This window comes from Dipodomys merriami, unplaced genomic scaffold (genome assembly GCF_024711535.1).
Source record: "Dipodomys merriami isolate MVZ:Mamm:240054 unplaced genomic scaffold, mDipMer1.0.p SCAF_20, whole genome shotgun sequence".
NCBI classification, from domain to species: domain Eukaryota; kingdom Metazoa; phylum Chordata; class Mammalia; order Rodentia; family Heteromyidae; genus Dipodomys; species Dipodomys merriami.
The window spans coordinates 27,179,131-27,205,668 of record NW_027203382.1 but is presented as its reverse complement, the minus strand read 5'-3'; the positions used below and the strand labels follow the sequence as shown (position 1 = coordinate 27,205,668).

Genomic DNA, 26,538 nt, shown 5'->3' with positions numbered 1-26,538 from the left:
CCCCAGCAAGAAAAACTATAAGGCTCTTTATCTCCAATTAACCACCAAAAAGCTAGAAATGGAACTGTGGCTCAACTGGTAGAACTCTAGCCTAGAGTAACAAAACTAAGGGACAGCACCTAGGACCTGTTTTGTTTTGTTTTTTTGGTCAGTCATGGGTCTTGAACTCTGGGCTTGGGCGCTATCCCTCAGCTCTTCAGCTCAAGGCGAGCACTCTACCACTTGAGCCACAGTGCCACTTCCAGTTTTCTGGTGGTTTATTGGAGATAAGAGTCTCACGGACCTTTCCTTGCCCAGGCAGGCTTTGAACCGTGATCCTCAGATCTCAGCCTCCTCAGTAGCTAGGATTACAGGCGTGAGCCACCAGTGCCCGGCTAGGACCTAAGTTTAAGCACCAGTAATGGTACAAGAAAAAAGAAAGTATGTAGAGGCTAGGAGTGTAGCTTAGTGGTAGAGCAGGTGCTTCACATGCCTCAGGCCCTAGGTTCTATCCCCGGCTCCAAAAACAAAACAGAGCAATAGCGATGCTGAAACTTAGAATCCAGTACCTCAGATGGTGACAGAGGCACTGATCAATCTAATTGGAATCTATATTCATGGATGCTGGTGCGTCAAGACTTCTTCAAACCTCCAGAAGCCAGTAGAAGCTAGCTACTAAGAAGCTAGCTACCCCCATTACAGGGTGGAGAGGGAGCCTGGCCTCAGTGACACCCTGACTACTAGCCAGACTGCAGAACCGTAAGGGAATAATCCTTGTTGTTTAAGCCACTCAGTTTGTGGTGCTCTGTGACGGTAGCCTTGGGAAACTAACATAGGAGCCGTGGTTTTGAATTTTTGCACGAGAGGAGAGGGGGAACAGTGAAGCACATGAACAGCATGACTTACACGCTTATTTTTGATACTGGGGTTTGAACTCAAGAGCTCAAGCTTGACAGGTAGGTATTCTACCACTTGGGCCACATTCCCAGTTCTTTTTATTTTATAGTTTTTTTTTTTTTTTTTTTTTTTTTTGTCGGTCGTGGGGCTTGAACTCTGGGCCTGGGCGCTGTCCCTCAGCTCTTCAGCTCAAGGCTAGCGCTCTACCACTTGAGCCACAGTGCCACTTCCGGCTTTTTTCTTTTTTGCTTATGTGGTGCTGAGGAATAGAACCCAGGGCTCAGGCATGCAAGCCAAGCGCTCTACCACTGAGCCACCTTCCCAGCCCAAGCCCAGCTTATTTTCTGATAAGGACAAAATGTTTTCAAGAACATGTTCAATGAATACAGGGATGCTACTAAGATGAGCAGTTAAGAACATACACAAGACAACAAGTAATTGATATTTTAATACACCTATGTGTTGACATAAAAAATTTAATTCAGTGCCACAGCATTGTTTTTCAAAGATTAACATTTACAATTATAGTCAAATAAAACATTATTACAAAACTAGGTTTCTTTAACATTTTTTAAATGCTAACCTAACTTTGTTAAGCCTATGAAAATGTTAATTTTTAAAAAAGTATTGACGTTCTCCTTAAAATGAAATGTTAATGTGGGTCCCTGTATAAGAAACAGGAAATAGAGTTGTTCCAGTTAGGGCTCTACACAGCCTTGAATTTCCCTAGGTTTTTTTTTTTTTTGTTGTTGTTTGTTTGTTTTGTCAGTCATGGGGCTTGAACTCTGGGCCTGAACGCTGTCCCTCAGCTCTTCAGTTCAAGGCTAGCGTTCTACCACTTGAGCCATGTATTACTTCCAGTTTTCTGGTGATTAACTGGCATGATCTCAGCCTCCTGAGTAGCTAGGATTACAGGCGTAAGCTCCTAGGTTAACTTCTTAAGATACAGCATAGCCCCAAATGGGGTGTGGGAGGGGCATGGAATAAAGTATTATCTATAAGCTGAAGTTTCTTTTTCAACGAAATAAAGTTAAAGCAAAGGAAGGGTGACACCCCAGAAAGAAATGTACTCATTACCTGACTTATGAAACAGCAACCCTTCTGCACAACATCTTAACAAATAACAATAAAATTGTATTTAAAAAATAAGGTTATTCAGTGACCAGCACTTTGTTTTTGTTGAACTCAGGATCTCACACTTGCTATGCAATGTCTTTACCACCTAAGCCATGCCACCAACCCATTTGGTTTTGGTTTGTTTTTCAGTTTGTTTTGAGCTTTTAGCCTTACACTATCATCATCTTCCTCTGCTTTCTATGAGATTATAGGTGTGCACCATCACACCCAGCTTATTTTTGAGATAGGGTCTTCCTAACTTTTGCCTAGCCTGGCTTTCCACTGTGATACTGTCTCTACTAGTGAGTAGCTAGGATTACAGGTGTGAGCCATTGCCCACAGGTCTCAGTGAGCAGTGCTTTTTAATATTTTTCCTTTCATCCCTTTAGAAAACCTTTTGAACATTAGGTGTTTGAATGGCAGTCACATTGGGAAGAAACTAATTCTACACTGAGAACCTACTGGATGGGTACAACTGAAAAGGAGCCAAAAAGGATAAGTTTTTCCTTCTGAGGCACTGTAGACTGAGTCCAGGGCCTCACACATACTAGGCAAATGTTCTACCACTGAGAGGAATCCCCAACATTAATTTTTTTTGAGATGGGGGAGGGTCTCACTATGTTGCTCAGGCTGGTCTTGAACTCACAGGCTAAAGTCATCCTCCTCCCCCAGCTTTCCAGGTAACTGGGACCACAAGAGTGAGTCACTGCACACTGGCATGCTAATGGATTTCCCTTCAGTGCTTAGGATGGAACCTAGGGCCTTGTACATGCTAAGCAAGCTCTCTACCACTGGGCTATTTACCCAGCCCACTGATGATTTCTTTAAAAAAAATCTCTCTCTCTCTCTCTCTCTCTCTCTCTCTCTCTCTCTCTCTCTCTCTCTCTCTCTATTTAGCAGGGTTCCAGAAGCTCATGCATGCATTCCTAGCTACTCAGGAGGCGGAGGTCTGAGGATTGAGGTCCAAAGCCAGCCTGGACAGACAAATCTGTGAGACTCTTATCTCCAATTAACCAGCAAAAAGCCAGAAATGGAGCTGTGCCTCAAGTGACAGAATCCCAGCCTCGCATGAAAAAGCCAAAGAAGAGCTCAAGGCTCTGGCACACACACAAAATAATTCTTAAATAGTTTTGCTCATACTAAGAAAAACATTTTCTCATGAATGAATGAAAGCTCAAAACCAAGATGATTCTTTTTTTTTTTTGGGGTCTGGTTGTGGGGCCTGAACTCTGGGCCTGGGTGCTGTCCCTCAGCTCTTCAGCTCAAGGCTACTGCTCTACCACTTGAGCCACAGCGCCACTTCCGTTTTTTTTTTTCTTTTTGCTTATGTGGTGCTGAGGAATCGAACCCAGGGCCTTAGGCATGCAAGGCAAATGCTCTACCACTGAGCCACCTTCCCAGCCCCCAAGATGATTCTTAAAACGATGTAGCATCCCCATAAAACAAAAGGACTTTCCAAGTACATTCTGCATCCTGAGTCCTGAGGGTGGATGTCCATTGATGGAAAGGCAGCATCCCCTTGTGAAGTGTGGGCACCGGTACAATGATGTTCATTCAACACAGGGAAGCTGTGGGGGATGTCAGGGGCCACAGTACTGCCTAAGGTTGCCTGTACTAAGAGTTAACAGCACTAAAGAAATCAGGAGCCATGTGGCCTTTAGGTTTGCTGGCAGGACTTGCTCCTTAAGGCCCTTTCCTGAGACTCATTTTATATAGATCACCTATTCCTTAAACCTCTGCAGAGTTCCCAGACATTAACAGAGTGCTCCCAATGTGCCATGCTATGTTCTACATGTGTGATGGATGGCTTAGTCCTCAGAACTGCCTTCAGAGGCAGGTGCAATGTTAGTCTCCTTTCACAAAAGAAACCAAGCAAGTCGCCCAAGACTCCACACCTTGACAATGCTGAGCTGGGATGTAAGTCCCTTGCAAGGAAATTCCCTTAGGAAGTCTTCCAAGCATTTGTCTTGGGGAGAGGAGTCTGTCCTAGAAAATCCAAGGACCAGTCAGGCGCCGGTAGCTCATGCCTGTAATCCTGGCTACTCAGGAGGCTGAGATCTGAGGATCGCTGTTCAAAGCCAGCCCGGGCAGCAAAGTCCATGAGACTCTTATCTCCAATAAATGACTAGAAAACTGGAAGTGGCCCTGTGGCTCCAGCGGTAGAGCGCTTGCCTTGAGCTGAAGAATGCAGGGACAGTGCCTAAGCCCAGAGTTCAAGCCCCACAACCGACAAAAAGAAAAATAAAAAAAAAGAAACTCTGAAGACCTGGAGAGGCTATTTGCTTGCCATACCCCAAGAACATGAGGTCATTCATGTGATGTCATGAATGAATGAGGAGGACAAGATGACTTCTTGTCATCCTGAGATAGAGACAGGCTGCCTCCCACCTGCAGTGAAGGTCGCAGAAGATCTGAAATTGTGAAATGTCTGAGTAAACACACTTAACGTTCACACTGCATGCTGCAGGTCAGTTAAACCGTGTTGAAAGTTGCCACTCTACCTCAGACTAGCATAAAAATGGCAGCAAATAAATAGTCAATGGGCTACTTAAAAATTTTTTTTCAAGTAAGAGTTTAAGAATAACCTTGGATATCCCAATTCATTACTTTATCATATTCCTGAATTCTTTGCTTTATGTGAGAAAGTTTATTCTTGAGGTAATCACAGCGTTCTTTCTTTTCCAGAAATGAAGGATCCTATAAAAGAAACACAGATGTTACTTCCTGACTTCCAAGCTTCCTCATCAATGAACACAGCCGCCACCAGAACATAGCTATATGCAGCAGAATTACTGGCAGCCAATTTAAAAGCTCTGCCCAGGGGCTGGGAAGGTGGCTTAGTGGTAGAGTGCTTGCCTTGCATGCATGAGGCCCTGGGTTCGATTCCTTTGCACCACATAAGCAGAAAAAGCCAGAAGTGGCACTGTGGCTCAAGTGGTAGAGCGCTAGCCTTGAGCTGAAGAGCTGAGGGACAGCGCCCAGGCCCAGAGTTCAGGCACCATGACTGGCCCAAAAAAAAGCTCTGCCCAGTTAGAATAATAGTTAAACTTGCTACTTTTTTTTTTTAATAGTCAATGTTTTAGGATTCACAGAAAAAATGGGTGGAAAGTCCAATGAACTGAGATATTTTTAATAGTCTGAGGTACAGAAAATAGTAAATAATAAATACAAGAAATAGTGCTAAAGACCTCTCTAGAATCTGTAGATTTGAAAGATTAAGTACAAGAGTTAGAAAAATGTAAAATAGGGAGAACAAAGGAACAAGTGACACTGACCTAGAAACATTGTACTCATAACCTGACTTACTGAATTATAACCCCTTTGCCTTTGTACAACTACATAATAACAATAATGAAAAAAACCCAAAGGTGTAAAGAGCCGGGCACCAGTGTCTCATGCTTGTAATCCTAGCTACTGAGGAAGCTGAGATGTGAGGACTGCATTTTGAAGACAGTTGGGGTAGGAAAGCCTATAAGACCCTTAGCTCTGATTAACTAGTAAGAAGCTGGAATTGTAGCTATGGCTCAAGTGGTAGAGTATTAGCCTTGAGCAGAAAGCTAAGGGAGTTCAAGCCCTAGTACTGGTAAGAAAGAAAGAAGGAAGGAAGGAAGGAAGGAAGGAAAAAGAAAGAAAGAAAAGAAAGAAAGAAAGAAAGAAAGAAAGAAAGAAAGAAAGAAAGAAAGAAAGAAAGGAAGGAAGGAAGGAAGGAAAGGAAGGAAGGAAGGAAGGAAGGAAGGAAGGAAGGAAGGAAGGAAAGAAAGAAAGAAAGAGAAAGAAGAAAAGAAGATAGGAAAGAAGGAAAAAAAGATGCAGAGTAAGTTAGAAGGAAATTCGGGTGAGGAGGTATATGTCAGTTCATTTCTCTGGGCTGTGAAATTGATAGAGTGTATTCAGGACAGAGACAAAAAAAGGCAGCTAGCACCCATTTTCCATTAAGAAATGCAAAAAGGAAATAGGCAGACTTCCCTTGTTAGAGAGAGAAATGTTCAATGAGCCCTACCCAAGCAGATGCAACAAATACCAACCTACACTATGATTTCATATAATATATGTGTGCGTATATGTATGTGTATGTGTGTTAAAGTTTAATATGTGGCCAGGTACCAGTGGCTCATGCCTGTAATCCTGGCCACTCAGGAAGCTAAGATCTGAGGATGGTGGTTCCAAGCCAGTCTCGGGCAGGAAAGTCCATGAGACACTCATCTCCAATAATCCACTCAGAAAAAAGTCAGAAGTAGTGCTGTGGCTCAAGTGGTACAGCACTAGCCTTGAGCAAAAGACGCTCAGGGACAGTATCTAGGCATGAATTCAAGCCCCACGACCGACCAAAAGAAAAAAAAAAAGAAAAGAAAAAAAAGGGGCTGGGAAGGTGGCTCAGTGGTAGAGTGCTTGCCTTGCATGCATGAGGCCCTGGGTTCCATTCCTCAGCACCACATAAGCAAAAAGAAAAAAGCCGGAGGTGGCGCTATGGTTCAAGTGGTAGAACGCTAGCCTTGAGCTGAAGAGCTGAGGGATAGCGCCCAGGCCCAGAGTTCAGGCCCCACGACTGGACCTCCCCCCCCCCCCAAAAAAAAAAAAGAAAAGAAGAAAAAAAGGTTTAATTTGTGTATCAGGTACAGGAGAGACTTAGCAATCACTACTAATAAACTAGAAAAAATTCAACAGAAGATTAGTAAATTACTAGCATCACTACGTTTGTGCTTTGGGGCCATTATAATAAAACAACGGTGCTGTCAGCATGAGCACCTGCTGCTGGGACAGTCACTTTGGTAACTGAGGTGGCTACAAGGTGTCTGGGGGACAAAGGGGAGGCTGACATCCAGGGAAGGTAGAGTAACAGTGTATTTATCACGTTCCTCAGGATAGTGAACAATTTAGAACTTAGGAATTGTTTCCTTGCTGGTTTCCTCCCTTTGTGCTCAAAGCTAGTGCTCCACCACTTTGAACTACAACTCCATTTCCAGCTTTTCGATCGACAGTTGGAGTTAAGAGTCTCATGGACTTTCTTTCCTGGGCTGGCTATGAACCATGATCCCCAGAACTCAGCCTCCTCAGCTAGGATTACAGGCATGGGCCTCCAGCACCCAATAGGAATTGTTTCTTTCTAGAATTTTTTCTTTTCTTTTCTTTCTTTTTTTTTTTTTTGGTCGGTCATGGGTCCTGAACTCTGGGATTGGGCGCTGTCCCTCAGCTCTTCAGCTCAAGGCTAGCGCTCTACCACTTGAGCCACAGCGCCAATTCTGGCTTTTTCTGCTTATGTGGTGCTGAGGAATCGAACTCAGGGCCTCATGCATGCTAGGGAAGCACTCTACCACTGAGCCACCTTCCCAGTCCTCTTTCTAAATTTTTCTATCAATGTTTTCAGACCATGGTTGATCATGGGTAATTAAACCTTAGAGAGCACATGGAAAAAGCTAAGAGAATTTAAAATGAGCTGGAAGCCAGTGCTTCACGCCTGTAATCCTTGCTACTCAGGAGTCTGAGATCTGAGGATCACAGTTCAAACTCAGCCCGGGCAGCCCAAGGAGCAAAGTTTGTGAGACTTTTATCTCTAATAAACTACTCAGAAAAAGTGGCAGAGTGGCTCAAGTGGTAGAGACCTAGCCTTGAGCAAAAGAAGCTCAGGCACAGTGTCCAGGCCCTAAGTTAAGCCCTAGGACTGGTTAAAAAGAAAAAAAAAAGTGCATCAGTGATGACCAATGTACCTGGATAAGAATACACTTTCCAGAAGAAAATAGTTTTACTCACATGCTTTTTTCTGTTAAACTCTTCATGGATTCTTGAAATTCTCTCATGTTCCTAAAAATAATATAGTATTTGAGTTAAAACATTTGCATTTACTCAAATCATGTCTGAAAACACACTAGAAATTAGAAAACTATTTTACCTCAAACTGTAATAAAGACATTAATATAAAATATAATTTACTGGACATGTCTTTGTGTATCTACACTTAATGAGATGCTAGGACCCACAGTAAGCAGAAGGGAAAAGGCTATGCCTCCACAAAACCAGGCTTCAGTCCCACTGGCAATACTTGTTGCCTGGGTAGTGCTAGATAGAAAATTTAACCTAACTACCCACTGTGTGTGTGTGTGTGTGTGTGTGTGTGTGTGTGTGTGTGTGTGTGTGTGTGTGTGTGTGTGTGTGTGTGTGTGTGTGTGTGTGTGTGTGTGTGTGTGTGTGTGTGTGTGTGTGTGTGTGTGTGTGTGTGTGTGTGTGTGTGTGTGTGTGTGTGTGTGTGTGTGTGTGTGTGTGTGTGTGTGTGTGTGTGTGTGTGTGTGTGTGTGTGTGTGTGTGTGTGTGTACTGGGCTTTAACTCCAGGCCTTGTGCTCTTGGTTAGCTTTTTTTTTGGGTCGGGTCGTGGGGCCTGAACTCTGGGCCTGGGCGTTGGCCTCAGCTCTTCAGCTCAAGGCTAGTGCTCTACCACTTGAGCCACAGTGCCACTTCCAGCTTTTTTCTTTTTGCTTATGTGGTGCTGGGGAATCGAACCCAGGGCCTCAGGCATGCAAGGCAAGCGCTCTACCACTGAGCCACCTTCCCAGCTCCTCTTGGTTAGCTTTTTCCACTCAAGGCTGGCACTCTACCACTTGAGCCACAGCTCCAGTTCTGGCTTTTTGCTGCTTAATTGTAGATGAGACTCATGGACTTTCTTGCCTAGGCTGGCTTTGAATTGTAATCCTCAAACCACAGCCTCTTAAATAGTTAAGACTTACAGATCTGAACTATTGGTGCTCAGCACACAGCCATCCTTAAGTGGTTGCAAAAGAGATTCACTTACTTGAAACCGCTCAGCACAGGGCTGGGGGTGTGGCTCATGTGGCAGAAGGCCTTCCTAGGAAGCACCAATAGCTATTATCATTCTAGTCTATTCTCTTTTTTTTTCTTTTTTTGCCAGACCTGGGCACTGTCCCAGCCTTGAGCTTCATTTGCTCAAGTCTAGCACTATACCACTTTAGCCAGGTAACTACATCCAGCTTTTTCTGTTAATGTGGTACTAAGGAATCAAAATCCAGGGCTTCATGCATGCTAGGCAAGCACTCTACCACTAGGCCACATTCCCAGCCCTCCATTCTATTTTGAAAGTTCTCTTTCAAGTAATTAGGTATCAAGATTCAGAGATGGAAGCATCCAACTTTTGAAAGCAGCCAATATAAGGTTCTTTCTAATTTTATTCGTAGTAAATACAGAATTTATAAAGGGGTTGAATGTCTCTACTAGGAACACATTATTAAAGTAATGACCAAATTTACCCATGCAAGCCACTCAATAAAGCTAATAACTTGGAGTTCTAAAGGTATCTACTAAGAATTTTCTACTAGCCTACACCCTTTCCTCAGTGCATTTTAATTTCTCACTATCTAGTGTTGACTAAATGCTTGAATATCATTTTGTCTGGTCACTTGCCAGCACCAAGAATAACCTGATGATTCAGGTAATGCATAATAACAGGTCTTGGGCCAGGAATAAACTAGCTGCCAGGATTGTGGTGTTGCCTGAAAATGAAGGCATAGATGATGGCTATAAAAAGCTACCCTACTCTGTCACAGTTACTGAATATAAGAGCTGGTGAGCTTGTACTGTAATTCTAGCTACATAGAAGGCTGAGACCTGAGACCTGAGGTTTGAAGTTTGAAGCCAGTCCCTAGGAAAGTCTGTGAGACTCTTATCTCCAATTAACCATCAAAAAGCTGAAAGTAACAGGGGAACTGTTCAAAAAGAAATATAGTCACTGGATGCCGATGGCTCACACCTGTAATTCTAGCTACTCAGGAGGCTGAGATCTGAGGCTGCCTTTGAACCGTCATCCTGGGCAGGAAAATCCATTAGACTCTTATTTCCAATAAACCACCAGAAAACCGGAAGTCACACTCTGGCTCAACTGATAGAGCACTAGCCTTGAGCTGAAGAGCTGATGGACAGCACCCAGGACCAGAGTTCAAGTCCCATGACTGAAAAAAAAAAAAAAAAAGAAATGTACTCATTGTTTGCCTAGCATGCATGAAACCCTGAGTTTGATTCCTGAGTACCACATGAACAGAATAAGCCAGAAGTGGTGCTGTGGCTCAAGTGGTAGAGCACTAGCCTTGAGCCCAGAAAGTCTTAGGGACAGAGCCCAGGTCCTGAGTTCAAGCCCCAGGACCAGCAAGGAAAAAAAAAAAAGAAAGAAAAGAAATGCACTCATTACCTGGCCTATGTAACTGTAACCCCTCTGCACATCACCTTTACAATAAAAATCTTTTATTTTTTTTTGGTCAGTCATGGGGCTTGAACTCTGGGCCTGGGAGCTGTCCCTCAGCTCTTCAGCTCAAGGCTAGCACTCTACCACTTGAACCACAGCGCCACTTCCGGCTTTTTTCTTTTTGCTTATGTGGTGCTGAGGAATCGAACCCAGGACCTCATGCATGCAAGGCAAGCGCTCTACCACTGAGCCACCTTCCCAGCCCCTACAATAAAAACCTTTTAAAAAGCTGAAAGTCAAGCTGTAGCTCAAGTGGTAGAGTACCAGGTAAGGGATAGCACTCAGGCCCTGAGTTCAAGCCCAAATAAAGGCACCAAAAAAGAGGTGGTGAGGGCCAGAGGAACTATTTGATTTGGAGCAGTATTCCTGTTTTCCTTGCACAGGAAAGTCTTGTGCTTGTTTTATTTTTCAAGAGTTCACCATGCATTAGAAATCCTGTGTGCTGGAAATTGTCTCAGGCTTCCTGGTGGAGACAGGAAGAGCCTTGCAAAGTGTTGTCCAGGCAAGGATCAGCCTACGCCTAGGAGAAGTTAGCTTAGTACTAGAATTAATATTTCTCCTTTAGACAATGACTACAGAAAGTAATAGAATAGTAATATCAGTGGGACTATCATTTTGGTGACTTTGATTGCTTTGTCACTTTCAAAATCAGGGCCGAGGATCAAGTTGCTAGGCTGGAGATGCACATGGTGAATCTGTGCAGGAACATTAATGGAAGGAAGTATCTCAACCCCCACTGCAACCATGACCTCTTCCACTCAACAGCTACAGACAAAGCATACCAGCCCGGGCCACTGAGCCCAGGCTGCAATGCCCAGCATCCTTTTCCTCCAACAGCCTGCCTGTCTGCCTGCCTGTTCTTCCCAAATTTTGCTGATCCTGATGCCTGAGGTCTGCTTCTTGTGGTTTTTAGTCTGTTGTGGGGCTTGAACTCAGGGCTTGGGCCCTGTCCTCAAGCTTTTTTGCTTAGGGCTAGCACTTGATGACTTGAAGCCACAGTTTTACCTTGAATTTTTAGGTGGTTAATTGGAGATAAGTCTATAGACTTTCCTGCAAAGTCTGGCTTTAAACTGCAATCTTCAGATCTTAGCCTCCTGTATAGGTGTGAGCCACTGATGCCTGGTGTGTGTGTGTGTGTGCGTGCGTGCGTGCGTGTGTGCGTGTGTGTGTGTGTGTGTGTGTGTGTGTGTTTGCAGCATTGCTAATCAAACCCAGGACCTTAGGTGAGCCAGGTAAGGATTCTACTACAGAGCTATACTCCCCACATCTGAGTGATAATTTTAACTAGTCACCCTGGAGATCTTTCCTAGACACAGACAGTAGATGGAGATGGCTAGAAACTGTCGTAACAAGCAGTTCCCACTGGTGCTCTGAGCATCAGTGCTCCTTGTGGCAGCGGTGCACTGACCTGGCGGTTTTCCGAGTGATGCGGCAACCTGTTCATCACCGCGTCCAGCTCATCAAGCTTCCTCAGCACAGCTTGCACTTCTGCTGACAGCTCTTTGTACTCGGAAAACTGGTCTTGGAACACAGCTTTATAACGTTCGCGATCATCATCCGTGTGAATTACAGGATATTTTCTGAGGAGAAAAAAAAAATGGGTTTAGCTTAGTCTTCACTAACCACATGCAACTTGTTACCCTTGGAGGGCAAACTCCTTATGATTACAGGAGACGAGCAGGAAGGCCTGGCCTGGTACTCACGCCACATAGTCCGGCATCACCACAGGTTTGGGGATGTGGCCTGGGGGGATGTGGCCACTCAGCAGTTCTGGCTTCATTTTTGTTGTTCTCAATTCTGTGAAATTTCCTTCAGGGTCTCTCTGTCTGTCAATGGTGGCCACTTCACACTGCAAGTAGAAGAACAAGGACTGATATGTAATCAGGAGCAAGAAAAAAAAAGAGAAAAGAGAAAAAACCTACTGACATTTCCTTGGGAGGAAGTGGGGAGGGGACAGGAAGAAGGACATTGCAAGGAACATCTCACTTGAGAATGGCATGGTTTTAGCCATGAAAATGTTATGGTGGCTGCTGTAAAAACAACACAGAAGTACATAACAGGGAAAAATATGCTCTGCCTCCAATCATATCAGAAGTGGGTGAAGAGGGAGGGCTGGGTTAGCTCCCTACAAGAACACTTGGCTTCTGTGCTCTGGGTTTGATCCTCAGTACCCGGTGCATACATGCACACACAATGATGATGGAAATGCCAAGTGAGAGCTCTTTGTGTGGCTTAAAAGTTCCTGCTTTGGCCTAGTGATGGGACAAGAGGAAATGCTTTGGAAAAGGAAAGGTCCTTGAAAGATAACATTTTATCTTCAACTTGTTTCTTTTCAAGATCAAAGGAATTAAGGCAACACTGAGGTTGTTTAAGAAATGGCTGAGAGTTCCTGTATATACTATTAATCTTTGTTTTTTGTCAGTCATGGGGCTTGAACTCTGGACCTGGGTTCTGTCTCTGAGCTTTTTTTTTTTCCCCCTGCCAGTCTTGGGGATTGAACTCAGGGCCTGGGCTCTGTCCCTGAGCTTCTTTTGCTTCAAGGCTAGAACTATACCTCTTGAGCCACAGCACTTCTAAGTTTTTTCTGTTTATGTGGTACTGAGGAATCAAACCCAGGGCTTCATGCATACTAAGCCACATTCCCAGCCCTCCCTGAGCTTTTTTGTTCAAGGTTAGTACTCTACCACTTGAGCCACAGCATCACTTCAGGTTTTCTGGTAGTTAACTGGAGATAAGAGTCTCATGGAAGCCTGGCACCAGTGGCTCATGCCTGTAATCCTAACTACTCAGGAGGCTGAGATCTGAGGATCGTGATTCAGAGCCAGCCGGGGCAGGAAAGTCTGTGAAACTCTTATCTCCAATAAACTACAAGAAAACCAGAAGTGGCGCTGTAGTTCAAGTGTTAGAGTGTTAGCCTTGAGCTGAAGAGCTGAGGGACAGCACTCAGGCCCAGAGTTCAAGCCCCATGACCGACAGAAAAAAAAAAAAAAGAGTCTCATGGACTTTCCTGCCTGGACTGGTTTTGAGCCTTTGATCCTCAGATCTCAGCCTCCTTAATAGCTAGGATAATAGGCATTAGCTCCTGGAGATATATATTTGCTCAAGGTTAGTGCTCTACGATTTGAGCCACAGCACCACTTCAGGTTTTCTGGTTAACTAGAGATAAGAGTCTCACAGACTTTGGTGCTCAGGCAGCCTTGGTCCACAGATCTCAGCCTCCTGAGTAGCTAGAATTACAGGTGTGAGCCACTGGCACCCGGCTATCTATCTATCTATCTATCTATCTATCTATCTATCTATCTATCTATCTACCTACCTACCTATTGACCTACCTATGATCTCTCATCTATAAAAGCAGAAGTGGAATGTAATTCAAGAGTGCTAGCCTTGAGCAAAAAGCTCAGAGACAGCACCTAGGCCCTGAGTTCAAGCCTCATGACTGGTACCTTTCTCCCAAAAGAAAGGAAAGCAAACAGATCTACCTCCACAAAAAAACAAAAAACAAAAAGCAAAAAAACAAAAAACCTTGTCTGATCTTAGCCTTTGTAAATGGAGGAGGACTTGCTGGGACTATCTACAGAGCATAGATAAACTGTGTGTGCACGTGTGTGCGTGTGTGTGTGAGAGACACAGAGAGAGAGAGAGAGAGAGAGAGCTGGACTAGCACTCTACCAATTGAAGCAAAGTACTACTTCTAGCTGTTTCGGTAGTTTAGTAGAGATAAGAGTCTCACAGACTTTCCTGCCCAGGATGGTTTTGAATCTTGATCCTAAATTCTCAGCCTCTTGAGTAGCTAGAATTACAGGTATAAGCCACCAGTGTTTGGCTCTATGTTTAGTTTTTTGAGGAACCTCCAACTACTTTCCAGAGTGGTTGTAGTAGTTTACATCCCACCAACAGTGGTTTTCAGGTACTATATATAAGTGAATAAGGAGAAGGAGCCTATATATGAGACTGTATCTTGTCCTAAAGATAAACCTGTCCTAAAGTTCCAGAAGTCACAGAAGTACATTGGAAGAGTCTATAGAGATAGGATAAGCAGGCTGTAAAGAAATAAGATCTCTGGGCTTAGGAATAAGATTCTTTAGTTTAGCAAAGGAAAATCTTTCTTCTCTCCAGTAAGGCCTTAAATGCACTCATGCCATTCAGTATACATCATGTGGAAAATGACCTATGTAATTTGTGGGCAGGGATAGGAGGGGGAGGGGAATATAAAGGAAGGGGAGGTATTGTCCACAAAAAGAAATGTACTCATTACTGACTTATGAAATGGTTGCCCCTCTGTACAATACCAATAATAAAAATTATTTTTTAAAAAAGAAAAAAACAAAATACGAAACAGGATTTTGACATTTTGCTCTCTATCTTGCCAAGGCAGCTTTTCAAGTCTTGTTTTCCCAACTTCCCTGCTACTGACTAGCTTGAAGTTTGGTTTAACATTATGTCATTCTCAAACCACCAGCTCTGAGCTCATCAAAGACACAGCTAGGGACTGAAGGAGGAAGAGGCGTCTCATGCCTCACCAGCCCAGGTGACAGGTACGGAGAAGCTCTGCACACAACTGGAGAAAACCTGATCTCTATCTGGAGGAAGAAAGGGTGCTGAGCCACTGGAGCTCAAAGCGGGGAAAGAAAGCATTGTTACTAAACAAGGCTCTTAAAAGAATGGTTATGAGGTTAGCCTGTGTTCAGTTGTGGTCTCAGATGCTCAGGAATCACTTCATCTGAATTAACTCCTGTAGCTTCAGTCTGGAAACGAAGCATGGTAGATGTTGACACACTTCCTAAGGCATTGTTGGTTTTGGTTTTTTGCGCAGGTACTAAGGCACTGTTAAGAGTGTGTGGAAGTCAGTTTTGCTTCTGAGATTGGAAGTTGCATAAAACTTCTACATGACAATCTACATCAAAATAAAATAAAAATGTGTGTCCTGTTGAGACAGAAATTTGCCTCTTTAGATTACCTGTCAAGTATACTTGTAACATAAATGGAATGAGGTATGTAAGGATATATACTTATATGTATAAAGTTTTCCTCTGTAGTAATTGTGTGTGTGTATCCCAGTATCAGGGCCTGGACACTGTTCCTGAGCTTTTTTGCTCAAGGCTAGTGCTCTACCACTTGAGCCATAGTTCCATTTCTAGCTTTTTTGGGTGATTAATTGGAGATAAGAGTATTAGGAACTTTTCTTATCTGGGCTAGCTTCCAGTGATTCTTAGATCTTGGCCTTCAGAGTAGCTAGGATTACAGATGTGAGCCACCTGTGCCTGGCTGTAGTAATGTATTTTTGTTTTGTTTGCTGGTGTGAGAGACTGAATCCAGGACCTTGTACATACAAACAAACCCTTAATTACTGAGCTACATCCCCAGCCCTGTACAGTGTATGTAACAGTGAAAGGTTATAAAGCAATTTACCTATTCATTTGTAGCTAACTGATAAGACATCCGTACAATCTAGTAGCATCTAGTTATAAAACTACAAAGGCTCAGCGGGGCGTCCGAGGCTCATGCTTGTAATCCCAGTTACTCAGGAGGCTGAGATCTGAGGATCGCTGTTCAAAGCCAGGCTGGACAGAAAGGTCTGTGAGACTCTTATCTCCAGTAAACCACCAGAAAACTGGAAGTGGCACTGTGGCTCAAGTGGTAGAGTGTTAGCCTTGAGCTGAAGAGCTAAGGGACAACGCCCAGGCCCAGAGTTCAAGCCCTATGACCGACCAAAAAAAAAAAAAGACTACAAAGGCTCTTTATGTATTAAGGAAATACCCTAGAAATGTATTAAGTGCAACAAATAAGATATAAATTATATATCTCATGCTAGCCTTTATGTAAAAGGGAGAAGAGAATAAGTAAGTGAGACACATGTCTCATATTTCTGAAAGGAAACAAAGATTGTGATAACCACCTGTAGGTAGGGGAACTGGGAAGCCAGAAGCAGAAGTGAGAGAAGACTGTATTACAGACCTTTGGAATTGTTTTTTCTTCTACTGTCAGGATTAAAAGGCTTCAACTAATGGTCTTTCTTACTCATAGCTGGTGCTGTACGGTTTAAGCTATGCCTTCTGCCCAGCATTTTGTTGCTTAATTGAAGATGGAGGTTTACAGAGCTTTCTGCTTACAGTGGCTTCAAACTAAAATCTTCTAATCTCAGTGTCTAAGTAGCTAGTATTACAGGTGAAAGCCATTGGTGCTTGGCTTGTGTGTGTGTGTGTGAGAGAGAGAGAAAGAGAGAGAGAGAGAGAGAGACAGACAGACAGACAGACAGACAGACAAGATCTCAAGATGTAACAAAGGCTGCCTTTGATCCTTCTGCCTCAGCCTCCAGATGTTGGGATTATAGGCATGCACTTTTTGAATTTTCAATGAAGGGAATAGAATTACTTTTCAAGTAAAGAAATTGAAAGGTTAGCATCTCAATTTCTTCTTTAGAAATTATGTCCAGTATGTGAAAAAGAAACATCCAGATACTCAGGGATCAGCTCCTCACAGTTATCCATGATGAAAACTCTGCGGACATACAGCTTAATGTTGTTCTTTTTCTTTCTATTTTCAAATAGATCAAAAGGAGCGCGTCACGGGACAAAAAGAAGAGCTCTGAATTCCAACTGTCCTTCAACTGAGAAATATTTCACTGCCAGGTGATCTTCCCAATCATTGGTCAAGCTCTTGTAGAACTCTCCGTACTCCTCATTAGTGATATCGTCAGGGTTTCTGGTCCAAATTGGCTTTGTCTTATTGAGTTCTTCCTGATCAATGTACTTTTCCTTAATTTTCTTCTTCTTCTTGTCACCATCCTTCTTTTCTTCTTCCTCTTCATCAGAACCAACATCCTCTATTTCGGGTTTGTCATCTGACTCCTTTTCTTCCTTTTCTTTTTCCTCCTCTTTATCCTCCTTTTCTTCAGCCTCGTCATCACTGACCTCCTTATCACGTTCTTTCTCCACAAAAAGGGTAATGGGATAGCCAATGAACTGAGAATGTTTCTTCACAATTTCCTTGATTCGTCTTTCCTCCAAGTATTCTGTTTGGTCTTCCTTCAGATGCAAGATAACCTTTGTTCCTCGGCCCATAGGTTCCCCTGTGTCAGTCCTCACGGTGAATGAGCCCCCGGCCGAGGACTCCCAGGCATACTGCTCATCATCCGAGGGGTGGTGGACTCTGAGGATCTCCCTCTAAATATTTCCCGTGAAATGTTACAACAAAGCAAAATTCTGAAAGTTATCAGGAAGAATTTGGTCAAAAAATGCCTAGAATTGTTCACTGAGTTGGCAGAAGATAAAGAGAACTACAAGCAGTTTTATGAACAGTTCTCTAAAAATATAAAGCTTGGAATCCATGAGGACTCGCAGAATCGGAAGAAGCTTTCTGAGCTCTTACGCTACTACACCTCTGCTTCTGGGGACGAGATGCTTTCTCTCAAGGACTACTGCACCAGGATGAAGGAAAACCAGAAGCACATCTATTACATCACAGGTGAAACCAAGGACCAGGTAGCTAACTCTGCCTTCGTGGAGCGTCTGCGCAAGCATGGCTTGGAAGTGATCTACATGATTGAGCCCATCGAGAGTACTGCGTCCAGCAGCTCAAGGAGTTTGAAGGGAAGACGTTAGTGTCAGTCACCAAAGAGGGCTTGGAACTCCCAGAAGATGAAGAGGAGAAGAAGAAACAGGAAGAGAAAAAGACAAAGTTTGAAAATCTGTGCAAGATCATGAAAGACATCTTGGAGAAGAAGGTTGAAAAGGTCGTCGTGTCAAACCGATTGGTGACATCCCCATGCTGCATTGTCACGAGCACATACGGCTGGACAGCGAACATGGAACGAATCATGAAGGCCCAAGCCCTTCGAGACAACTCAACCATGGGCTACATGGCAGCAAAGAAACACCTGGAGATCAATCCTGATCACTCCATTATTGAGACCTTGAGACAGAAGGCAGAAGCTGACAAGAACGACAAGTCCGTGAAAGATCTGGTCATCCTGCTCTATGAAACAGTGCTCCTGTCCTCCGGCTTCAGCCTGGAGGATCCACAGACCCACGCGAACTGCATCTACAGGATGATTAAACTCGGGCTAGGTATTGATGAGGATGACCCCACCGCCGACGACACCAGTGCGGCCGTGGCAGAGGAGATGCCACCCCTGGAAGGAGACGACGATACCTCACTCATGGAAGAAGTGGACTAGGCCCGGCGAGCTCCACACTCACCTTCATTCCCTCTATAATATCCCCAGGATTTTGTTTATTTTTGTTAACATTTAAAAAGTCTGTATAGCATGACAACTACTTAAAGGGGAGGATAAGATTTCTTTCTACTTGTAAGTGATAACTGTTAAGCCAGATTCCTTAGCAGACCAAATCTTTTGTCATTGATGGGTTCTGACACATTACCTTGATGTTTAAAGAAATGTTTTTGTTGAAATGGCTTGAGTTTCGAGAGGGTCCAATTAGTTTTCCATCCTTGTAGTTAATGCTGCATGTGCTAGTCCTCTAGAAATATATGTTAGGCTGACACAACTTGATGGAACTCTACAGGGCTTATTTTCCAAAGAAAAGTGTACCATTTAGAGAAATACAAATAAAAAATAAACTTCCTAGATGTTGTGTTAAACATTAAAGCCAAAAAAAAAAAAAAAGAAACATCCAGTATTTGGACTGGGAATATGGCTTAGTGGTAGAGTGCTTGCCTAGAATGCATGAAGCCCTTAGTATCACATAAATAGAAAAGCCAGAAATGGCACTGTGGCTCACATGGTAGGGTGCTAGCCTTGAGCGAAAAGAAGCTCAGGGATGATGCTTAGGCCAAGTTTAAGCCCCAAGACTGTCAAAAACCAAAAACAAAAAAGAAAGAAGAAATATCCAGTATTCTTCAACAAGGGTAAAATTATTATTGAAATATATACATGTACAAACAGTTATGATATCTGTATTTCACTGAATCCTCCCGGCAAACTCAAACTTGGGGGGGGGAAGATAGATTATTATTACAATTTTATAAATGAAACAGGACAACTGTGAAAGTTATTAAATCATTGAATAAAAATTCCCTGATGATACAACATTTGGTATCTGAAAGAAAGCTTGAGGCGTACAGAAAGGAATAGCAAAGGGAAATTAGGAAAATGCTGGAAAGTTACTTTCATTTAAAACACTAAATTTTTAAAAAACCCACTAAATTTTAATGATACAAGGAACACCGACTGTGCTTATTTACATAATCTTTCATGCAACAAAATAAAAGGAGCTGTAGGTATTGGGTCCTTTTAAAATTAGAGAAACACTGGAAGTCCTGATATGAAATCAATGAAATAGGTGGATTGAAATAGATGGATTCTGGGCTGGGAATGTGGCTTAGTGGTAGAATGTTTGCCTGGCATGCATGAAGCCCTAGGTTCAATTCCTCAGTATCACATAAACAGAAAAAGCTGGAAGTGGTACTGTGGCTCAAGTGGTAGAGTGCTAGCCTTGAGCAAAAGCAGCTCAGGGACAGTGCCCAGGCTTTCAGTTCAAGCCCCAGAACTGGCAAAAATAAAAAAATCAAAGGATTCTACTATGCAGAGAAATAGACAGAAAAGTTATTTCCTAAATCTAGACATATAAAGCACAATGTGAATGAAACTTTATTCTTACCAGTTTCCTTTTTGATGGGAATGATGCCTCAGTGATCTGGAAAAAGAAGAGTGACAATGAATTTTGAAAGGCATGTATGTGACTTTGCACATCTGTCTAGAAGCTGATCCTCTTTGCTATGGTTGCTTTTCCTCCTCTCTCTCTGGAGTGGGAATGAGGGCAGGACGGCTCCCTGTCACAGGAGAATGCTGAGGACTCACAGGTACAAGGCTGACACTGTTAGGTAAGCTGCTTGAATTACCTAGACACTTTATTCCTTCCTGGCTCTCTTACCTTGAGCAATTCAAATGGCTACCCTATAAAATTTCTAGAAAAAAAAAAGTCAAAAGGTCATCACATCTTTGAACCTTTAGGAAGTAAAAGTAACAGATAAATTGGAACAATTTTCACGAGCATAGAAAATTCAAGTCTCATTAAGTATGGAAAATCTTTATAGAGAGGAGTTTTTGTTGAGAAAGGAAAAAAGTATTATGTTAATAGTTGTAAGCACATTAATGTAGAAGATAGAGATAATAAGAATTAATGTATTATACAGAGATAATAAGATTTAGTGATTTATATTAAGCTACTATAAAACTACCAGGAAGAATGTGTTATTAGCTGAATTTCACATTAGATTTAAAAATTTTTTGGTTTGGGGCTGGGAAGGTAGCTCAGCGGTAGAGTGCATGCCTTGCAAGCATGAGGCCCTGGGTTCAATTCCTCAGCACCACATAAACAGAAAAATGCCGAAAGTGGTGCTGTGGCTCCAGTGGTAGAGCGCTAGCCTTGAGCTGAAGAGCTGAGGGACAGCGCCCAGACCCAGAGTTCAGGCCCCATGACGGGAAAAAAAAAAAAAAATTTTTTTTTTTTTGGTTTGTACATAAAAACACAAATTGAAGGAATATGCTTGAAGTGCTGAGATAAATTTTTGGAAGTAACTTGAATCCATGTAGACTTTGGCCAGGCATCGTGACATATGCCTGCAATCTTAGTCCTGGGGAAGCTGAGGTGGGAGAATCATGAACTCAAGGCTAGCCTGGGTTACTTAGTAAGATTCTGTGTAAGGCATCGCTCAGGTGGTAGAGTACCTGCTTACCAAGTACAAGTAACACACACACACACACACACACACACACACACACAGGAACAATAGAAAGTAAAAACATTACACTCTATTAAGGCTCTTTGGATAACATTTCTTTTCTCTTTTTCTTGCCAGTCATGGGGCCTGAACTCTGGGCCTGGGCGCTGTCCCTCAGCTCTTCAGCTCAAGGCTAGCGCTCTACCACTTGAGCCACAGTGCCACTTCCAGCCTTTTCTGCTTTAGGTGGTGCTGAGGAATCGAGCTCAGGGCCCCATGCATGCGAGGCAAGCGTTCTACCCCTGGGCCACCTTCCCAGCCCCTGGATAGCATTTCACAACAGGCACTCGTTAGAAAGCTATCTGCCACCGTCACTGCCACGGATGTGTGGGAAGCAGGACGCACGGCCTGCGCAGGGCGACCGCGGGGGAGGGCGGCTCACCTCCTGCTGCTCCAGGCACTCGCGATGCCTCCGCGCCGCCTCGTGCCTCCACAGCTTCAGGCACACGAGGGCGCCCACCAGGTACACGATCATGGTGACAAACAGGAAGATGATGGCTGCTATCTGTCCTCCTTCCACGCGGCAGAACGCGGCGTTCATGGGGGTGTTGAAGAGCGGGTAGTAGCAGAGCCCGCCTCGGTTGGTGTCGTTCACGTAGACGATGGCCGCGGCCATGTACAAGACGAACAAGGCCACGTTGATTCCGAACTCCGTCAGGGGCCACCAGCTCGAGTCCAGAAGAATGGTCCGGTAGTACATGGACATGCCAAGGACCAGCACGATGATGGTGGCGATCCACGCCACGCCGGCCACCACCAGCACGAAAGGGGTCTTGGGCCCGCTGTAGTAATAGCCCCCATACGCACTGCCCAGGCCCCCCAGGCCCCCCGCGCCGTACGGCTGCGAGTAACCGAACAGGTTGTACCACTCGCTGTCCTTGTGGATGTACGCCGTGACGCAGGCGAAGACGCCCGCGCCCAGCAGCAGCTCCGCCACGCCGAGCATGCGCAGCAGGCCGGCCCACGACTTCATGTAGGCGTAGCGCAGCCGGTAGGCCTCCACCTGCTCGCTGTACGTCCGAGCCGTCGGCGTGCGTCCGTCCACCGAGCCGTAGGGGTCGCGGGGGAACGCCACGCTGGCCTCCCTCCGGGACGGGCAGGTGCCTTGCGAGCCCCTGGAAGGATCCGTGGGTGAGTGGTGGCGATCGGGTCTCCCCGGAGAGGCTGGAGGCGAACACGGCACGCCGTCGGAGATGCACCCGGTGTCAGAGTCGGCCCACTCCCATCCCCGGTCCTTTCTCTTCCCTCTGAAGAAGTCCTTCCAGGAATCGGGGACAAAGCGCCTGACGGGTTTGAGGTCGGGCGCGAGGGCGGGTTCCTCCGTGTCACTGGAGTAGAAGTCCGGGCCGAAGGGCGGCTGCGCCGGGAGCGGGGGAGGGGGCAGCGGGTCGGCGCTCACCGCCAGCTCGCCGGCCTGGAGCGTCTCCAGGGGCCTCGGGGTGCCATCTCCAGAGGGCGAGTCCCGGGGCACCTCGCTGTAGCCCCTGTCTCGAGTCTTGGCTCTTCCACCATTGGACGACATTGGTGGTGCCACACCTGCGGCCAAGACTAAAGTTACACGCCTGCTTATTGCTCGGGACGCCGACTTGACCCAGAGTCAGGTCTCATTATGCTGATAGACAAAGGTGATAAAATAAGCATGCACACTCTGAAAGTACTTCATAGATTACCCAACAGTGTAATTTGTAGTCACTGTTATTTTTTTTATTGTCAAGGTGATGCACAGAGGAATTACAAGTAAGGTAATAAGAACATTTCTTGTCAAACTTGTTGCCCCTTTCACTGTCATTTTTTTTTGGGGGGGGGGGTCGGTTGTGGGACTTGAACTCTGGGCCTGGGCGCTGTCCCTCAGCTCTTCAGCTCAAGGTGAGCGCTCTACCACTTGAGCCACAGCACCACTTCCAGTTTTCTGGTGGTTTATTGGAGATAGGAGTCTCACGGTCTATCCTGCCCAGGCTGGTTTTGAACCGCGATCCTCAGATCTCAGCCTCCTGAGTAGCTAGGATTACAGGCGTGAGCCACCCGCGCCTGGCTCACTGTCATTTTGGTTTTTTTGCAAATTTTTATTGTGATTGATTACATAAATTTCATGGTATTGTGGGATAGTGATACTTAAAGTCATAAACATTCTAACCTTCATGGGGCAAATTGACTTTATCATGATCTAGAAAGCTTATGAGTTCTATGAGCTTTGACAATACAGTTATTTCTTCCACATGGGGTGATATGAACATTTCTTTCCTTTTGCTTATTTCACTGTCGTTTTAAAGCACACACTGTATATTTGGGGGGGCAATACTGGGGTTTGAACTTACGTTCTTGTGCATGCTACGCAGGGGCCTTACCACTTGAGCCATGCTCTCAGCCCTCAGTAAAAGTTTTATATCTTAGTTTTAAATTGTATATGATACAATATTTACCCATGAGCTCTGTAAATAACAAAATATAAAAAACAAAATTGACAAAATTTATATGATGTGGGATGATAGCATGTTCTCAAGTCCTTTCCTCAGACATTTAAATAAAAAGAAAGTCTGTGCATACCAAAACTTGATGAGTCAGCAAATACTCTTCATTTTTTTTCTTTCTTTCATTAAGTTGCATCCGTTTTGGAATGGTTACAAGCTGTGATAGCCCAACAAGCAAAATGCCCCTCCCTATCTAAAGCAAAGAAGTCAGTTCATTGGTCTTGCTTACTTTCCTCTAAACTGTTATACTTATTAGATTTTAATATTAAAAATTATTAATTAGCTGGAAGCCAGTGGCTCACACCTGTAATACTAGCTACTCAGGAGGCTGAGAACTGAGGATTGCAGTTCAAAGCCAGCCCGGGCAGGAAAGGCTGTGAGATTTTCTTCTCTAACCACCAGAAAACTGGCAGTAGTGCTGTGGCTCAAAGTGGCAGAGTGCTAGCCTTGAGCAAAAAGGGCTCAGGACCTGGAGGCTGGCTCATGCCTGTAATCCTAGCCACTGTACTAAGGAGGCTGAGATCTGAGGATCACAGTTTGAAGCCAACCCCGGTCAGAAAAGTCCCCATGAGATTCTTTTTTTTTTTTTTTTTTTTGTCGGTCATGGGGCTTGAACTCTGGGCTTGGGTGCTGTCCCTATGATCTTCAGCTCAAGGCAAGTGTTCTACTGCTTGAACCACAGCACCACTTCCAGTTTTCTAGTGGTTTATTGGAGATAAGAGTCCCATGGACTTTCCTGGACTTTCCTGCCCGGGCTGGTTTGAACAGCAATCCTCAGATCTCAGCCTCCAAGAGTAGCTAGGATTACAGGTGTGAGCCACTGGCGCCGGCTCCCAGGAGATTCTTATCTACAACTAACCACTCAAAAACCAGAAGTGGGCTGGGAAGGTAGCGCAGTGGTAGAGCGCTTGCCTTGCATTCTTGAGGCCCTGGGTTCAATTCCTTAGCACCATATAAGCAGGGGGAAAAAAAGCCAGAAGTGGTGATGTGGCTCAAGTGGTAGAGTGCTAGCCTTGAGCTGAAGAGCTGAGGGACAACGCCCAGGCCCAGAGTTCAGGCCCCACGACCGGACTCCCCCCCTCCCCAAAAAAAGAAACAAAAACCAGAAGTGGCGCTGTGGCTCAAGTGGTAGAGCAATAGCCTTGGGCACAAAGAAGTTCAGGGACAGTGTCCAGGCCCTAAGTTCAAGCCCCAAGACCAACAGTATCAACAAAAAGTTTAAGTCCAGGGCTAGGAAGGTGACTCAGTGGTAGAGTGGTAGCGTGCTTGCCTTGCATGCATGAGGCCCTGGGTTCGATTCCTCAGCACCACAAAAAAGAGCTGGAAGTGGCCCTGTGGCTCAAGTGGTAGAGTGCTAGCCTTGAGCTGAAGAGCTGAGGGACAGCGCCCAGGACCAACCAAAAAAAACAAAAAGTTTAAGTCCAAAACAGGGTACTGGTATAATCCCAGAAGGGAGTTTTAGGGTGTTCTAACAAGGTACTCCAATCCTGAGAGAGAAACTTTCATAAACAGCTCTTTAAATGATAGCAGTTATTTTTGTCCCTTTTATTTTTCTTGTCCAAAGACTTTAAATAACAAATGTATAGAACCTAGTTAAGTTTGTGTGTGTATACACACACACACACACATGCACGTGCTGGTACTTGGGGTTGAACTGAACTCTGGGCCTGGAGACTGTCTCTTAGCTATTTCACTCTAGGCTAGTGCTCTACCATTTGAGCCACAGCTCCATTTTCAACTTTTTGGTGGCTAATTGAAGAGCTTCACAGACTTGACCTGGGTGGGCTTCAAACTGTGATTCTCAGAACTCAGCTTCCTGAGTTGCTAAGATTATAGACCTGAACCAGTGCCTGACCTAAAACTAGTTTTAAAATGTATTATTAAGGGATGGGAAGGTGGCTCAGTGGTAGAGTGCTTGCCTTGCATGCATGAGGCCCTGGGTTTGATTCCGCAGCACCACATAAGCAGAAAAAGCTAGAAGTGGAGCTGTGGTACCCTTGAGCTGAAGAGATGAGGGACACAGCTGACAGGCTTAGAGTTCAGGCCCCACTACCGACCAAAAAAAAAAAAAAAAAAAAGTATTATTAAGAAATGGAGAGCAAGCCGGGCGCCGGTGGCTCACGCCTGTTATCCTAGCTACTCGAGGCTGAGCTCTGAGGATCGCGGTTCAAAGCCAGCCAGGGCAGGTTATCTCCAATAACCTCTAGAAAGCCGGGAGTGGCGCTTTGGCTCTTGTGGTAGAGTGCTCGCCTTGATCTGAAGAGCTAAGGGACAGCGCCCAGGCCCAGAGTTCAAGCCCCACAACCGACAAAAAGAAAAAGAAAAAAAAAGGAGAAACCAAAGCACAAGGGCAACTTTCGCAGTGTTCACACAATGCTGCTCACATGTACAATGCACTGGCATTTCTAGGACACTCCATGGCTGGGAAGTAGGGTCCCAGTGTTGGGGCTTGGCGTTAACGCGCCTTGGGGTCAGGTACCCCGCACCGGGTGGGGGCCGCCGGTCCGCTAGGCGCCGGTCCTGCGCACCGCTGCCCGCGCTGCCCCGGTAAGGGTCCGGTACTCCGCGGGCAGGGCGTTGTGGTTCCCGATCCCGCCCCGAAGTGGCCGGAACTCAGTCCCGCCAGGGACGGAAGGGCCAGAACCGGGCAAGGAGCGGCGCCACCCCGCGCCCGGAAGCCGGGCGGCGGAAGGCACCTGCGGCTGACCCGAAACCCTCAGGTGCGCCGGCCCCGCGCGCCCCGCCCCGCGCGCCCCGCCCGCCCGCGTAGCGCAGGGGTCCCCGCGGGGTCCCGGCAGTGCCGGCCCAAGGGTCTGAAGCGAGCCACGAGGGCTGGGGTCGGCGGCGCCTGCCCACCCTCCGCTCGCCCGGCCCGCGCCCTCCCGCCACCGCCACGAGCCCCTCCCCTGCCTCCCCACTCACCTGCGCGGCCGGGGAAGAGCGCACTCCGCCGCCACCGCCGCCGCCGCCGCCGCCGCCGCGGGCGCCGAAACCGCCGGGCTCCAGGGGCGGGGCGGGGCGGGGCGGGGCGGGGCGTCAGCAAGCCCTGGCCCCGCCCCGCCCGGCTCTCAGCGCCCTCCGGGCTCGGG

The 26,538-nt window shown here is 45.5% G+C and overlaps 1 protein-coding gene, 1 long non-coding RNA gene and 1 pseudogene across 3 annotated transcripts in view; 2 read left to right on the top strand and 1 right to left on the bottom strand.

Annotated features, from left to right (window-relative positions):
* Window positions 1-5,659, top strand: part of LOC138832982 (uncharacterized) — a 29,907-nt gene extending 24,248 nt beyond the window's left edge. Inside the window, exons 2-3 of the long non-coding RNA XR_011373751.1 lie at window positions 2,890-2,982; window positions 4,678-5,659. This is a non-coding gene — a long non-coding RNA (uncharacterized lncRNA). The remainder of the gene's footprint in view (window positions 1-2,889; window positions 2,983-4,677) is intronic.
* Window positions 1,307-26,441, bottom strand: Marveld2 (MARVEL domain containing 2). Its single transcript, XM_070031302.1, has 7 exons — window positions 26,372-26,441; window positions 21,364-22,517; window positions 19,859-19,894; window positions 11,939-12,084; window positions 11,644-11,815; window positions 7,741-7,791; window positions 1,307-4,689 (listed from the first exon to the last, which is right to left on the bottom strand). Exons 2-7 carry the CDS (start codon window positions 22,501-22,503, stop codon window positions 4,567-4,569), a joined length of 1,668 nt encoding a protein of 555 aa, XP_069887403.1. The 5' UTR covers window positions 22,504-22,517; window positions 26,372-26,441; the 3' UTR covers window positions 1,307-4,566.
* On the top strand, window positions 17,333-18,595 carry LOC138832784 (heat shock protein HSP 90-alpha pseudogene; annotated as a pseudogene). Its single transcript, XR_011373695.1, has one exon. The product of XR_011373695.1 is annotated as a heat shock protein HSP 90-alpha pseudogene (transcript).
* Window positions 26,442-26,538: the final 97 nt, after the last annotated feature.

Bases quoted from the DNA above. Each gene is read 5' to 3' on its own strand.
- Marveld2 (XM_070031302.1), bottom strand. From the start codon at position 22,503: ATGTCGTCCAATGGTGGAAGAGCCAAGACTCGAGACAGGGGCTACAGC. The intron at 12,085-19,858 runs GTAAGAATAAAG...TTCTACTTGCAG, and splicing joins TCCCATCAAAAAGGAAACTG to TGTGAAGTGGCCACCATTGA. The intron at 4,690-7,740 runs GTGAGTAAAACT...TTTCTTTTATAG, and splicing joins AGTTTAACAGAAAAAAGCAT to GATCCTTCATTTCTGGAAAA.